The 13,393-nt window shown below is 40.7% G+C and overlaps 1 protein-coding gene across 2 annotated transcripts; it reads left to right on the top strand.

Annotated features, from left to right (window-relative positions):
* The first annotated feature begins 2,150 nt into the window (after positions 1–2,150).
* Positions 2,151–11,843, top strand: LOC123098449 (kinesin-like protein KIN-UA). Of its 2 annotated transcripts, none has more exons than XM_044520438.1 (20): positions 2,151–2,413; positions 2,782–2,882; positions 2,989–3,111; positions 3,722–3,907; positions 4,823–5,044; positions 5,139–5,292; positions 5,384–5,533; positions 6,469–6,557; positions 7,143–7,355; positions 7,677–7,811; positions 7,922–8,101; positions 8,828–8,941; positions 9,065–9,190; positions 9,268–9,370; positions 9,484–9,576; positions 9,881–10,006; positions 10,416–10,541; positions 10,765–10,908; positions 11,229–11,357; positions 11,482–11,843. In XM_044520438.1, exons 1-20 carry the CDS (start codon positions 2,263–2,265, stop codon positions 11,622–11,624), a joined length of 2,808 nt encoding a protein of 935 aa, XP_044376373.1. In that variant the 5' UTR covers positions 2,151–2,262; the 3' UTR covers positions 11,625–11,843. The 2 variants fall into 2 exon arrangements, with proteins under 2 accessions (XP_044376373.1, XP_044376372.1); XM_044520437.1 differs by having other exon boundaries at positions 2,152–2,413; positions 9,268–9,397.
* Positions 11,844–13,393: the final 1,550 nt, after the last annotated feature.

A 13,393-nucleotide genomic window follows, 5' to 3' on the forward strand; every position in this document is an offset into this window, starting at 1 on the left:
GCGCGCGAGGAAGCGCTGCGCGACGGCGGCGGCGGCAGCGACGCGCGCGAGAAGGCGCTGCGCTGCTGCAGCGGGAGACGGCGCTGCGGCTGACGGAGCGGCTGCGCGGGATGGAATAGCAGCTACACGAGGCGCGCGGGCTGGCTAGCGATGAGTCAACGAGCTGGCTAGCAATGGGTCAAGCTAGCAATGGGTCAACGGGCTAGCTAGCGATGGGTGGCAACGCGGACGCAGCTAGCGAGCGAAACAGCGGGATGCGGCGGATTGCAACGCGAGCGCGGCTGCAGCGGGAGGCGGAAGCGAGGGGAGGTGGGGCGCGGCAGCGGCGGCTACCTTAGGGTTAGATCGAAAAGTCTGATACCATGTAGACAGATGATTTGCAATACGATGATTGATTGGGGTGCTGGTGCACGTATATATAATACAAAGGAAGGCCTCTACCTCAACTATACAAGAGTAGAAGGTGAGCCACAACTCCAATATAGGTGCAGTACAAAATATATACTCAACACCTGGGAAGCGGCAGCATTCCACTGCGATGCGGCCTGTTCTTTGCCAAGGCTCACACCTCCACCTTGCACCAAAATCAAATCATTAGCTCCGTCTCCAGCGACTCGTGTGGCCGCCGAATCCACCGCCGGTAGTGGGGGCTGCACATCGTCGGTGGCTAAGGAGAGGTGGAGGAATGGCCGGGTGGAGCGGAGGGCGAAGTGGTAGAGGAGGAGGGCGGGCGCCAATGAGAAGAGGAGGAGGAGGTGGCGGCGGGAGGAGCTCATCTTCCTCTCCATTGCTGTGTGCATCTGAGGGGGGCAGAGACAACTTCTTGGCTTGGTTCTTCCGTTCATTAATACAGTACGAGCGACTGAGATTGGCCCCTTGATTATACTCTATTTGATTATACATACATTGTGCAGCATGGTGGGGGATTAGTGGTGGCAAATGGAAGCGGGTTCGCCTGTGTGTGTTGCATAAATATGCACGTAGTAGTACGTGCTAGCTACTGGTGCTCCATGTAGCTTCGTGTAATAGTTGTTGGCATGCATAATAGCTTCTAGGATTATCTATTATTAAAGAGAGTAATATACTATAGTAATATGATGTGCAAAATATGCAATGATGATCCAATGATATTGATTTTGCGGTGTATAATTAATATATTTTTCTACAAACTTGTTAAAAGCGTATAAAGTTTGACTCCCTCCATTTTTATTTACTCAGCCTTTTATAAAAAACTTGTAAACTTCGAGCAAGTTTAATCAGTCATAAGCAAAAGAGCAACATAGACTTACACCAGAGCTTGCGCCCTATCCCATCAAAAGACTAGCCTGGTAGAAGGGGATATTCCCGCCCTAATAAATCATGTTCGGCCCCCTTCCATAATCGATGTGGGACTAAAGCCATCAATATATATTTGTGCAATATAAATGTTCATATTGTTCTATATAAACTTGGTCGAACTTTGATTCAGGCCAACGAATCTAATACTTCCTCCGATCCATCGTCAACAAAAATGGACTGGAGGGGGTACATGAAGTAAAAAAGGGCACAGATGAAGTAGAATGAGTTTTTTTTGGAACAACGTATAATTCTGTCTAGTTAATCCGACGAGTTATCTTCTATCTGACAACTAGCCACAAGAGAAAGTTTTAATAGCTCCCGGGTGCCCCTACGCCCTCTATAAACACTAAATTCAAAAAAATCTAAAACTTTGCGCCATCAAATATGGTCAACTTTGTAGGTTCTTGCAAGTTTTCATAACAAAATATCATGTAGAGCTCCTCGAATATCACGAGTTTCAGATTTCAATGCTAAAACTGCTCAATACTTTAAGCATTGAAATCTTTTTCTTCTGTAGAGCTACTCGAATGTTTTTTTTTTTGGCATGAAAACTTGCAAGCTCGTACAAAGTTTGATCATATTTGACCTTGTAATGTTTCGGTTTTTTTTAATTTTCTTAAATTTACTGTTTATAGAGGGTGTACCGGTGTAGGGGCAGCCGAGAGCTGAAAAACCACTCTCCGTAACCACAATCATCATCAGTAAATAAAAATTCAAATCGAGGGTTGGAGAGGGGAGGCACCTTCTCCCGGAAGGAGGCCACTCTCGAATCTCCATTTTCCTTTTCCCTCCATCGTCGTGCGCGCCTCAACTCAAACACCACAAAGGCCCCTTCAATCCCCTCTTCCTCTTTCTCCCTCTCCCCGCCGCCTCCCGAAACCCCCGCCCCCGCGCCGCCGCCCCAATCGCTTGGTCCCGCGATCGATGGCGACCGGCTCCGGCGCCGGCCGGGCGTCGGTGCGGCCCGTCGACAGGCCCCGCGGCAACAACACCGCGCGCTCCAAGTCGGTCGCCCCGCGCCGCCCGCCCTCCCCGGCCCGCGCGCGCCCCGCCGCCGACCACGACGCCACCGCCGGTAAGCCTCGGCTCCCTCCCCCGCGAATGCATCGGCGTAAGCGCGCGCGCGTGGCTAGGGGTTCCTCTGTTCCTTTTGTCGGTTTCTGAGGGGATTTTTTCGTTGCGACATCGAACTGTGTTTGTTTAGAGCTGAAATGGGATGGGGATGGTATCTGCAACGGAGAGACGCGTACCGCAGCATCGCTATTGCTAATAAACCGCCGTTGCCTGAATACATGTGCTTATTTCCGTCAGGTTTTCAGCTCATATTCTTCGGTTGCATCATGATAGATACAGTGATGGCGGCACATCATTATCATTTGCAAATTTAAGGGCGTTTTCAGGACTAACTTTGTTTTCAGAACTGATAAAGGATGTGTTTCTCAGACTTGTGCAGAGTAAGAGTTGCGCTAAGGATCCGGCCGAAGAACACAGATGAATTAGCTCAGGGCGCCGACTTCGATACTTGTGTTGAGTTGCAGCCCGAGGTTAGCCCCCTCCAGATCCTATTTTTCTCTGCACGCTTCATTATTAGCAATCATCATCACATTGGGCAAAGTTTTTCATATCGTTTGCTCGTCTTGTCGTCTGCAGTGTAAGAAGCTGAAGCTCAAGAAAAATAACTGGGCTTCTGAGTCCTACCAGTTTGATGAGATATTTGGTGAAAATTCGTCACAAAAGCGTATATACGAGGTCGTCGCAAAGCCTGTAGTCGAGGCAAGTCATGTATTTCAATATTTTGGAGCACTGTTTATAATATTGGAGCATTATTAGCACTATTTATAATCATGAGCAACATAATATTGCAATTGTTTATAATATTTTTTAACCTGCACTAACTTTGTATAATTTGGAGCACTGTTAGTAAGTTTTCAGGCTCCTTTTTTGAAATAAAAAAGATATACATAAATCTCTTAGATACCCTATGATAGTTATTACTAGTTTTTTGTGGCTCAAAGCAGATTAGTTGCTCCTTCAGTTTGGTTTGGCTTACCTTTGATGCTAAGAATTATTTTGCTCATGTCACAACGATTTGATGTGCCACTTTGTATTAGTTGCTTGTTGTGAGTTAAATACATGTTTTTTCTGCCAAACTGGAGTTTTGTTTCTGCCATGATCTTTCAGTGAATGTTGATTGAATATATTTCGCCAACTAGAAGTATTTCACAACAAGTGATTGCTAGATAGTAGTATATAACTTCCACACAAAAAAATCCTTCGTCACTTAACAATCTACTTTTACCAATCATTTCACTCAGACATTATTAGACATGAAGTCATCTATCTACCTTGACCTGAGAAAATGTAGAATCGTAAACCTTTGCAGAGTGTATTAGAAGGATATAATGGGACAGTGATGGCTTACGGTCAAACAGGTACTGGCAAGACATACACGGTTGGTCAGCTTGGAAAAGAAGACCCTTCTGAACGTGGTATAATGGTCAGAGCGTTGGAGCATATCCTTTCTAGCATGTCTTTGGAGACAGATAGCGTGGCTGTATCATATCTCCAGGTTCAACTCACGATCGCCAACCTTACTTTTCTTATACATATTTCACCATTTCATATTGGCGGATAATTTATTTTTGCATTGACCTAGAATCTAGGTAGGTGTGGTTCTCGAACGAATGACCATGTAAAACTTGTATGATCATTACCACACATACATCGAGTTATTGACATAACTGTGACCATTGAGTTACATGTTTAGTTAGTCAATTTGAATTGATAAATAATAGCATGAGTTTTGTAAACTGACCTTTTGACTTTAAAGGCATCCTACAGTTAGGTGTGGCTCTTGGATCAAGAATAAACATTTATGTGATTACTTGAGTCTTTGACATGAATAGTGACTATTGAGATGCATGTTTATATAGTCAAAAGGGCGTGCCCAGTGCTGAAAGCTCCCGCACAAGGTGGGGTCTGGGGAAGGGAATTTCAAGACAGCATTACCCTTGCATAATAATTTTGCAAGGAGGCTGGTTCGAACCCAGGGCCTCCAGGCCACAAGTGGAGAGACTCTACATGTCTACCACTACGCCAGGCCCGCCCTTCGCATGTTTATATAGTCAATTTTAATAAATTAATGCAATAGCATAAGTTCTGCAAGCTGACCTTATGAGTTTAATATATTACATTAAATAGGTTATGTATAATAACATGATTTTGACTATTTTCACTAGTTTGGCTCCTGTCTCCACCTAATACATTATGCTAGAATGAATTACAAAACCTGATTGAGATGAACCGTTGTATAGTGTGTTTTTTGTACTTGATGTAGATTGTTGATGGCTGTATATCTTTTTATATGATGTGTGACAGAAAGTAGGCGAACTGCTAGCAGATATTTTGGATCCTTGATCCATTAGCACTTTCATCGTTTTTATTTATGCTGTCATACTTATGCCTGTGTTCGCTTGATTTTTAGCTATACTTGGAATCTGTTCAAGATTTACTGGCCCCAGAGAAGACTAATATTCCAATAGTCGAGGATCCAAAAACCGGTGAAGTTTCATTGCCAGGTGCTGCGATAGTTGAAATCAAAGATCTTGAACATGTTTGTCAACTTCTGCAAATTGGTGAGACGAATCGTCATGCTGCTAATACGAAGATGAACACCGAGTCATCTCGCAGTCACGCTATTCTAATTGTATGTGGTGAATCGCTGTCTCATTAGTGTAAGATCTTTTTGTTAAGTTCTATAACTAAATGTATATTTTATGCAAATTTGATGTTGTTTTCAGATTCATCTACAGAGAAGTTTAAAAATAAAAGAAGAAACTACCGTCTCTATCCCTAGTGACACAGAACATACTCTTCCGGGTGACTTACCACTTGTTCTGAAAAGCAAACTCTTGATTGTGGATCTTGCTGGATCAGAACGAATTGATAAGTCTGGTAAAACTCACTTTTCTAATGTTAAAATGTGATTATTAAATAGTGCAAACGTCTTCATACATTGCACTCGTTGTTATGATTCGTCTCTCAGGAAGTGAAGGGCACATGATTGAAGAAGCCAAGTTCATTAATCTTTCGTTATCTTCTCTGGGAAAGTGCATTAATGCACTAGCAGAAAATAGTTCTCATATACCAACAAGAGATTCGAAGCTTACAAGGATGCTTCGTGATTCATTTGGAGGTGCCAATCTCTGTTATTTGCTTACTCTTTCATGACATGTTTCTTTTCATGCCTAACAATTTTTGCTAAATCTCCGGAGTGTGCACTTACATGTCTCCAGCTCCTAGCAAATACCAACAACATGCCTTGTGTATCTAACTAGCCGAACAAAACAAGTAGCAGATAATTATATCACATTTCTATAAGATATCTGAAGTTGGTGCCATTTTACCTGGCCCTGTTATATCAAACAATGAATAGCACCGAAAAGAATGTGGATAAACATGTTCATTGTTGAGTAATAATTGGCAAAGAAGCACTACATAGAGATAAAATTATACCTGAGATAGATAAAAATAATATAATGTATCTGCTAATCAAATCATGTTAGATGTAATTCAATGTCTTTATCTTTCTTCAGGGAGACGCAAAAGCTATGATAGAAGGGAGAGTTATAGTATAAGCCTAGGATCCAGGCCAACCCTCCCAGGCTTCCACACACTACAACCCAAACACTTACTCAGCATGTCACTCAGCCAGCACTCCGGCAGTAGAAACTGAACATCGGCAGTACCTGCAGCTGCCTAGTCTCTAGCCCAAGCATTGATTGTTTCCAAGTAGTTCAACGTCTTCATAAGCAGCGTCACAACTTAGAACATACCAGGCCATAATTGTCAGAATAGAAAGCAAGCAGTTCAGAATAGAGGGTTTTCCAAGGCATGAGAAGTTAATAATGTTAAATAAGTGCTTGTGCATTTGGTATTTTTTTTAAACAATACCATATGGAGACTGTACTACAAGGTATGAATGGCTGGTTCATTATAGAGTAGAATAATAAATTGTGCTGGAAGTGATTGTCACGTTTAAAATATTTTTTGGGGGACATCATTGTTACTTTCTTTTTGCCATGCTATTAAGCGTGCAATTTACCTGCCCAATCCTACAATTATTTGCAGGAACTGCTAGGACTTCCCTTGTTGTGACAATAGGTCCATCTGCAAGGCATCACTCAGAAACTTCAAGCACAGTTTTGTTCGGCCAAAGAGTAGGTTCAGTTTTGCTCATTTTCACCTTTCTAATTCATAGGCATGTGCCTTGCTCTTCTAGGGAAGTTAATCTTTGACAGTTAGGTTAGGTTGGTGTAACCATTAAACGGGGACCTGGTTTACATCCCTAGTGTTACCCTCCTCACTACACATATTGTGGTTTTCTAATATTTAAATTTCAGTTCGTCACAGAACATCAATGTTTAGCCACATACTTTTTTTGAGAAAACGCAAAAGACTTGCGTTTCTTTGTATTGAAGAGATAGATTTTGTTACAGCCTCCGAAGAGGAACGATTACAGGACATGTCATCCCAATTGCTTCAATCATATAGATTGCTATAGTGAAACTAGGCATTGTTAAATTTGGACACAGTGCACCAAGTGCATCATGTTGGAGCCTTAGTTCATGAGATGGACTAATCCACTTCATGTTCTTTGTTCTCTCCTCTTCAAAAGCCTCCCTGCACTATTATAAGACTGGAATTTGGCACTTGTTCAGAGAGATCATTGTTGTATTGCTTCATCTTGTTTCCTTTTGCTTGCACTTGTAAACTGTACAAAGTACTTCATTTGTGATTTTCAGGCTATGAAAGTAGTGAACACAATAAGGTTAAAGGAGGAAGTTGATTATGAAACCCTATATAAGAACGTTGAAAATGAGGTTGATCATCTCACATCGGAGATGGAGAGACAGCAAAAGCTCAGACACAGGGAGAAAATGCAGTTGGAGAAAAGGTTGAAAGAATCGGAGACATTCTTGAATGACTTAAAAATGATCTCTAGCGTGCAAATAGAGGTATACAATGTTCTTTGCATTATATATATTCTTTTTCTTTACTGGTATTTACACAGCAAATATCTACCTGAAATCAAGTATAGGTTACATTGATTATTATACAGCCATCTTATTTGCCTTTTCCTAACTACCCACTACCTACGAGAGATATGAATTCACAATAGGGCTCTGCCTAGTTGTAGTTTCCTGCAAGAAAAACAACTCTGCATTTATTTGTGCTATCTGGAAAATGGTTGGCTGTGAGCATTTAACAACAGCCCCTTCCAGTTCAAAAGCAACTTGTTTTAGAGAGCTAAATCTAACAAGTGATTTCTTACCCAGAATCTGGAGAAGGAAAAGCATCAATTTGAATATGCAGTCAAAAGATTGATGCAGGAGCTAGAAGAGAAGGAAGGCCGAAATAATGTTTTATCTGAGAAAATTGTTCATTTAGAAACATCACTAAATGAAAAGAAGGTAGCTCTTCTGTGCCACCTTGGTTCATACTATCAACATGTACTAACATTGCGATGCAAAATTCCTTTCCAATAAGTTTGCTGATCTAACCCAAAATTTGTTGATAGTAGCAACAACAGCTTGAGAGCTTTTCAACCACACAAATTCTTGCTGAAACAACAAAAACCTATGAGAAGAAAATGGGAGAATTACTGAGGGAGCTTGAGGAAGAAAGATCTCGTTCTGCTAGTATGAAGGGCCACTTTAATGTTCTAGAACAGCAACTGAGCGATGCTCGGAGTTCTGCCCAGGTATATTTTCAGAATTTAGAAATTCAGCCATGACAGTCACTAGTATGCTGGTCATACCTCGTACTCTTTTTTGTTGTTTCATGCAGCTTTGCTTGGATACAATGTGCTAAAATTCTCTTCCTATTAGGGGTGGACCCAGGACAAAAACGTTAGGGTCCACGTATAGATCAGTTCTCATCTCTTAACTAATAATTATGTTTGTTGATTAACTAATGTTTTACCAAATGACTAACAAGATTAGACTAGTCTTGAAAAGTTTGTTGAGCTTCCAGTAAAAGACTTGTGTTTCCTGCCTGAATCGAAGTGTTTTAGGAGATCTGCTACCTTTTTCAGATCCAACTAAGTTCAAGTTAGCTTTCAATATCAATTTAAAGCTCATGTTTTCAGTTATTTAAAATGGCACACTAAACCACATCATTGACTCCAGAGACCTCTCTCAATGTGCATGCTTGGAATAACAACCACAAGAAACAATAGACTCCTTGCCGTGAGTCAAAGTGGTCCTTGCATGGACTTTTAACATTTTTTTAAACAGTTCAATCTTATATGCTTTTATTCTCTCTGATACTTTTTCCAATGGCTGTGCCAAATATATCCTTGCAGCAAGTCAAAGCATTATTTTAATATAGTAGAAATGTGCAGTAAGGCAAAGTCTTGGTGTGAAGCAAGTGAAAGCATTGTTTTTCTAGAGAAAATCTGAATAAAAGTAATCCCATGATCTTCCAGTTCCAGGAAAATATGGCCCGTGAGTTGAAAAGAGAGCTATCCAAAATCACTCAAACATTTACCAGTCAAGTACACTCACTAGAAGAAAAAATCAGTCAACTTGTATCAGAGAAGGTATGGGAAACCAGGATAGTTCCTCTATGTAATATTTTCCATTTCTTCTAAAAATATGGCTGTGCGGTTTGTTTCAAAAATGCAAAATATCTCAAGTATTTATTTTCCCATAATTTCTTGTAGGAACTGATATATGGAGAATTGAAATCTACACAAGCAAAGGTGCAAGATGAAGCAAGCCATAGGCAGAGCCTTGAGGCTGAAGTTCTAAGGTTGAAGCGATCTAAGACTGATAATTGTGTTGAAGAGGTACCATTCTTTTATTATAACTCAGATGCTCTCATTCTTGTTTTATAATCATACTTATGTATATTTCTCTTTGACAGTCTAAAACATTATGTGGTATGGTTAGATCAGGATCTGGATTAGGTAGTGAGGCATTTATGCATAAATCAGGAAATTTGAAAGAGACCCTAGCAAGTCAGAGAGGTACCATTTCAAAGATATTTGAAGAAGGTATTTTTACATGGAAGAATACCAGCGCAGCTGTTTTCTTTGTTGGGACCATCTCTTGATTTGCTTTTGTTCCAATTGGCATTCAGTTGGTCTTCCAAATGTCCTGGCTCTGCTGAAGTCTGAAGAGCTAGAGGTTCAGATTCATGCTGTCAAAGTGGTTGCTAATCTTGCTGCTGAAGGTCTGACGGTTACCATTCTCTATGTATAAATAACTATTGCTGTATGCATTTGCACAGTTTTCTACTCCCTCCGTCCATAATGTAGGACGTTTTTTAACACCACTAGTGTCAAAAAACGTCCTACATTATGGGACGGAGGGAATAGTTTAGAATTTTGTTATTTATTGAAGTAGCATGGGCTACCCGTCCCCCTACCTTTTGCGAGAAAGGCTATCATAATCTGAATCTCATATTTACCTCGCTTTTATTTTTTCCTCAAGAAATCATGAATTTTTTTCCCATGTCCTTTAATTTGTGATTGCAGATATTAACCAGGAAAAAATCGTCGAGGAAGGAGGGTTGGATGCACTTCTGTCACTTCTGGAAACATCAGAAAATACCACAATTCATCGAGCCACTGCTGGTGCCATTGCTAACTTGGCAATGAATGGTACTTAATCTATTCCCGTTGCGTATCATTCTTTTTTCCCAAACAGATTATTGATTAGATTGCTGGCTCACTGCTCTTCTGATATTAGCACCATGGCAAATGGTTGTTAATACCTGTCTGTTTAACTGTTTGTTGGAGTGTCATTCCCACCACCCCACCCGTACCCACAAACAGATGTGCTCACAAATTTATTCCAAACTTCTTAGTCTTGTTTTGTAGCCAGCTAAACTACCTCGTAGTTTCTAGCTCCTGAGTTATGTAATGTTCCCAGAAAAAGGAGTTAATGTTATGTCTTTGAATTTTATCTCCATTAAGCAGAATGCTCCAATCAAAATTAATACATCGTTGCTTATAGAGCCTGAAGTGATTGTAACTTATTCCATTACCATTCTAATCTTTGTTTTTGCAGTTTCAAACCAGGCACTTATAATGAACAAAGGAGGAGCTCGACTATTAGCAAATATTGCATCCAAAACTGATGATCCTCAAACTATGCGGATGGTAGCTGGTGCAATTGCCAACTTATGTGGAAATGGTACTGATTCATATAGTTACGATATCCAGTATGTTTTGAATAATATTCAGTTTATTCTATTGAACCTGGAATCTAACATGAGATGAACCTGAGCCATCACAATTTTTATTCACAACAATCGTCTCCCAAATTGATCGATTTAAAACAAATACCAGAGTAACATTCCTGGCCATGTCTAACAAATGAAAACATGTGACTTATTCTATGTGTATTTTTTTTCCAGAAAAGTGGCACGCAATGTTGAAACAAGATGGTGGAATAAAAGCGCTCCTGGGAATGTTTCAAACTGGACATACCGATGTCATAGCTCAAATAGCACGAGGACTAGCGAACTTTGCAAAATGTGAATCCCGAGTAATAAGCCAAGGTTTGTGATCTGTTCATATTGAGCTCAGTATGGTTGCATTAATTATTAGCTTTTAAGTGTAGAACTATACCAATAAAAGGAAAATCAAAGCAAAGAAAATTGTTAGCACTCATATACTAATATGTTATCACCTAACAATTATATCCATTCATAGTTCACAACCTTCTGATGTCACATCTGCTTCATTGGATATTATGGAAAAACATCTGTGCCGTCTTCTCTGAAGATATATGCAGACTTGAATATATCAAACTCGTGTACTAGAACACGTTGTTTGTGAAGATTCAATCAATGATATTGTGGTATGCTACTCAAAATAGGTCACAAGAAAGGGAGATCCCTTCTCATTGAAGATGGCGTCCTTAGTTGGATCATGGCCAATTCAACCATGTTTCCTCCTTCAACGCGAAGACATATCGAGCTAGCGTTCTGCCATCTAGCTCAAAATGGTACGTAGCACTGGAGCTCGCCTTTTACCTTATTCAAAGACAATAAAAATGACCATGGGTCCTTAATGGAGATTGTCGATGTTGTATGTCCTGTGATATCAAGTGTCCACACTCACTTTTGCAGTGGAAAACTCCCGTGATATCATCATAACTGGAGGGATTAAGGAGCTCCTTCGCATATCAAAAGAGTCTTCAAGAGACGACGCCCGTAACCTAGCGAAAAAAGCGCTAAATTCGAACCCAGCTTTCTTAAAGGAGATACAATGATTCTCATTTTTCATATTTACATTTGGCACATGATGTACCTATTCATACTTAGCTTGAGTAGCTGGATACTGTTACTAGGGTCTAGGTATTGAAATCTATAGAAAACATTTGATCAAGCTATTATTGTAAGTGGTAAATATGTTTTTTATTCGGTGATCAATTCTTGTGGTCTGATGCACCTCTTGCACCAACTCAATGCAGCCAGAATACACACGAGCATTGTTTCAGGAGCGACTTTTTTTCACCTGGTTTCATGGTCCAAATGACTCGTGAAGTGAGCGATGCTCTTTTGCTTTAAATACCTTATCCACTTAGGGTGTGCTTGGTTCGAGGACTAGGCTAGGGTGGTTATGGGTATCCCCAACAAGCTCTGGTAGAGATAGCCCTTATTTTTGTTTGGTTGTTTGGGTGGGTAGGTGATGTTAGCCCAAAAATTTTTTTGGGGGGGCGGGGGGTTAAAGGTTGAAGCATGGTAGGTGTTAACCATTGGAGTATTTGGTTTGAGTATTCAGTTAGTAAGTAATTCAGTGAGTGCTTTCTTTTATAAGGGCTCATTCAGTTTGGAGAAAATCAAACCATAGGAATTATGAGTAGTATAGGAATTATGAGTAGTGCTATTGTTAATTTCTTGCAGTTTATCTTCAGGGCTACGGCATGGATTCGTACGTGGTCGTTACTCACTCCTATGGGCTCCAGGGAGCAGCTGGCTACTGGGTGCAACCGGTGGGAGATGGTAGCGCGGGTTATATTCAACCGGTTTGGATGGCGGTCGCATAATAGGGTATGTCCCTAGTATCTTTTCGTCCAGCCAGTTGTGGCTTTGTGTTTATCTTGTTTTATCGTTTTAGCTCCTTCTGTGAGCCGTACTTTGCAGACCAGACTATTTGTTTTTGTTGAACTTGTGTTAATAAAGTAGCCGTATGCATCTCTCTGATGCAGAGGCCTGGGGATGACCTCCTTTTCAAAAAAAAGGAATTTTTTTTATCTGGAAAAAAAAAGAATTTGATAGGATGACACTTGCCATCCTAACGAATTGACTTGTCTCGTTTTTACGCGTAAAATGAGCTTTGAGTGGATGTATAGTTTCGTCCAAAAACACAGAAAATGAGTAGTATTCGTACGAAATTCATGTACGCATTTCCTACAAACCGAATGCATATATAGAAATACTTGTTCCTATGTTTTTCCTACGAAAATCCTCCAAACCGAATGAGGCCTAAGAAGAATGTCGGCTTGGAAGAAGAAAAAATTGAAATACAAACAATCTGGATCGTTGTAATAGATCAACTTGAATCCGTCTTCTTGCTCCAGCATTCAAAAGAGTTTCGAGATTAGGGACAAAGATGCATTGGGACTTTTAGAGACTTGAGTTCAAATTTTCTCCACAAAAAAAATTAGTGAAGAATATTCGTGTCCTATCTTTGGTCCAACCCTAAAAGGAGCTTCAGTAGGCAGGCAATTCAGGTTGTTCCGAGGCAGATATTTCTGTGCTTTGGTCATCAGAAAGAGTTTTGCATTGATTTTGATGAACCATTGAACATCTCTAGCAGACTCCGTATAATGACGCAACCCGCAAAATAACCGTCAAAATACGGGTCCACGCGAAAAATGCTGCCCGATCAGACCCCGAAAACGCGTCTGACTTGTAAAAAAATTTGCGGGGCGCGGCAAAAGTTCGCCCTCCACCTTTAGATTCATGGGGTGGGAGGCCGACCCGAGCTCGCCCCCTATCCACAGCGAGATTTGGCGTGAGGGAAATTTCCGTGTGG

Source organism: Triticum aestivum, chromosome 4D, assembly GCF_018294505.1.
Source record: "Triticum aestivum cultivar Chinese Spring chromosome 4D, IWGSC CS RefSeq v2.1, whole genome shotgun sequence".
In the NCBI taxonomy this organism is placed as follows: domain Eukaryota; kingdom Viridiplantae; phylum Streptophyta; class Magnoliopsida; order Poales; family Poaceae; genus Triticum; species Triticum aestivum.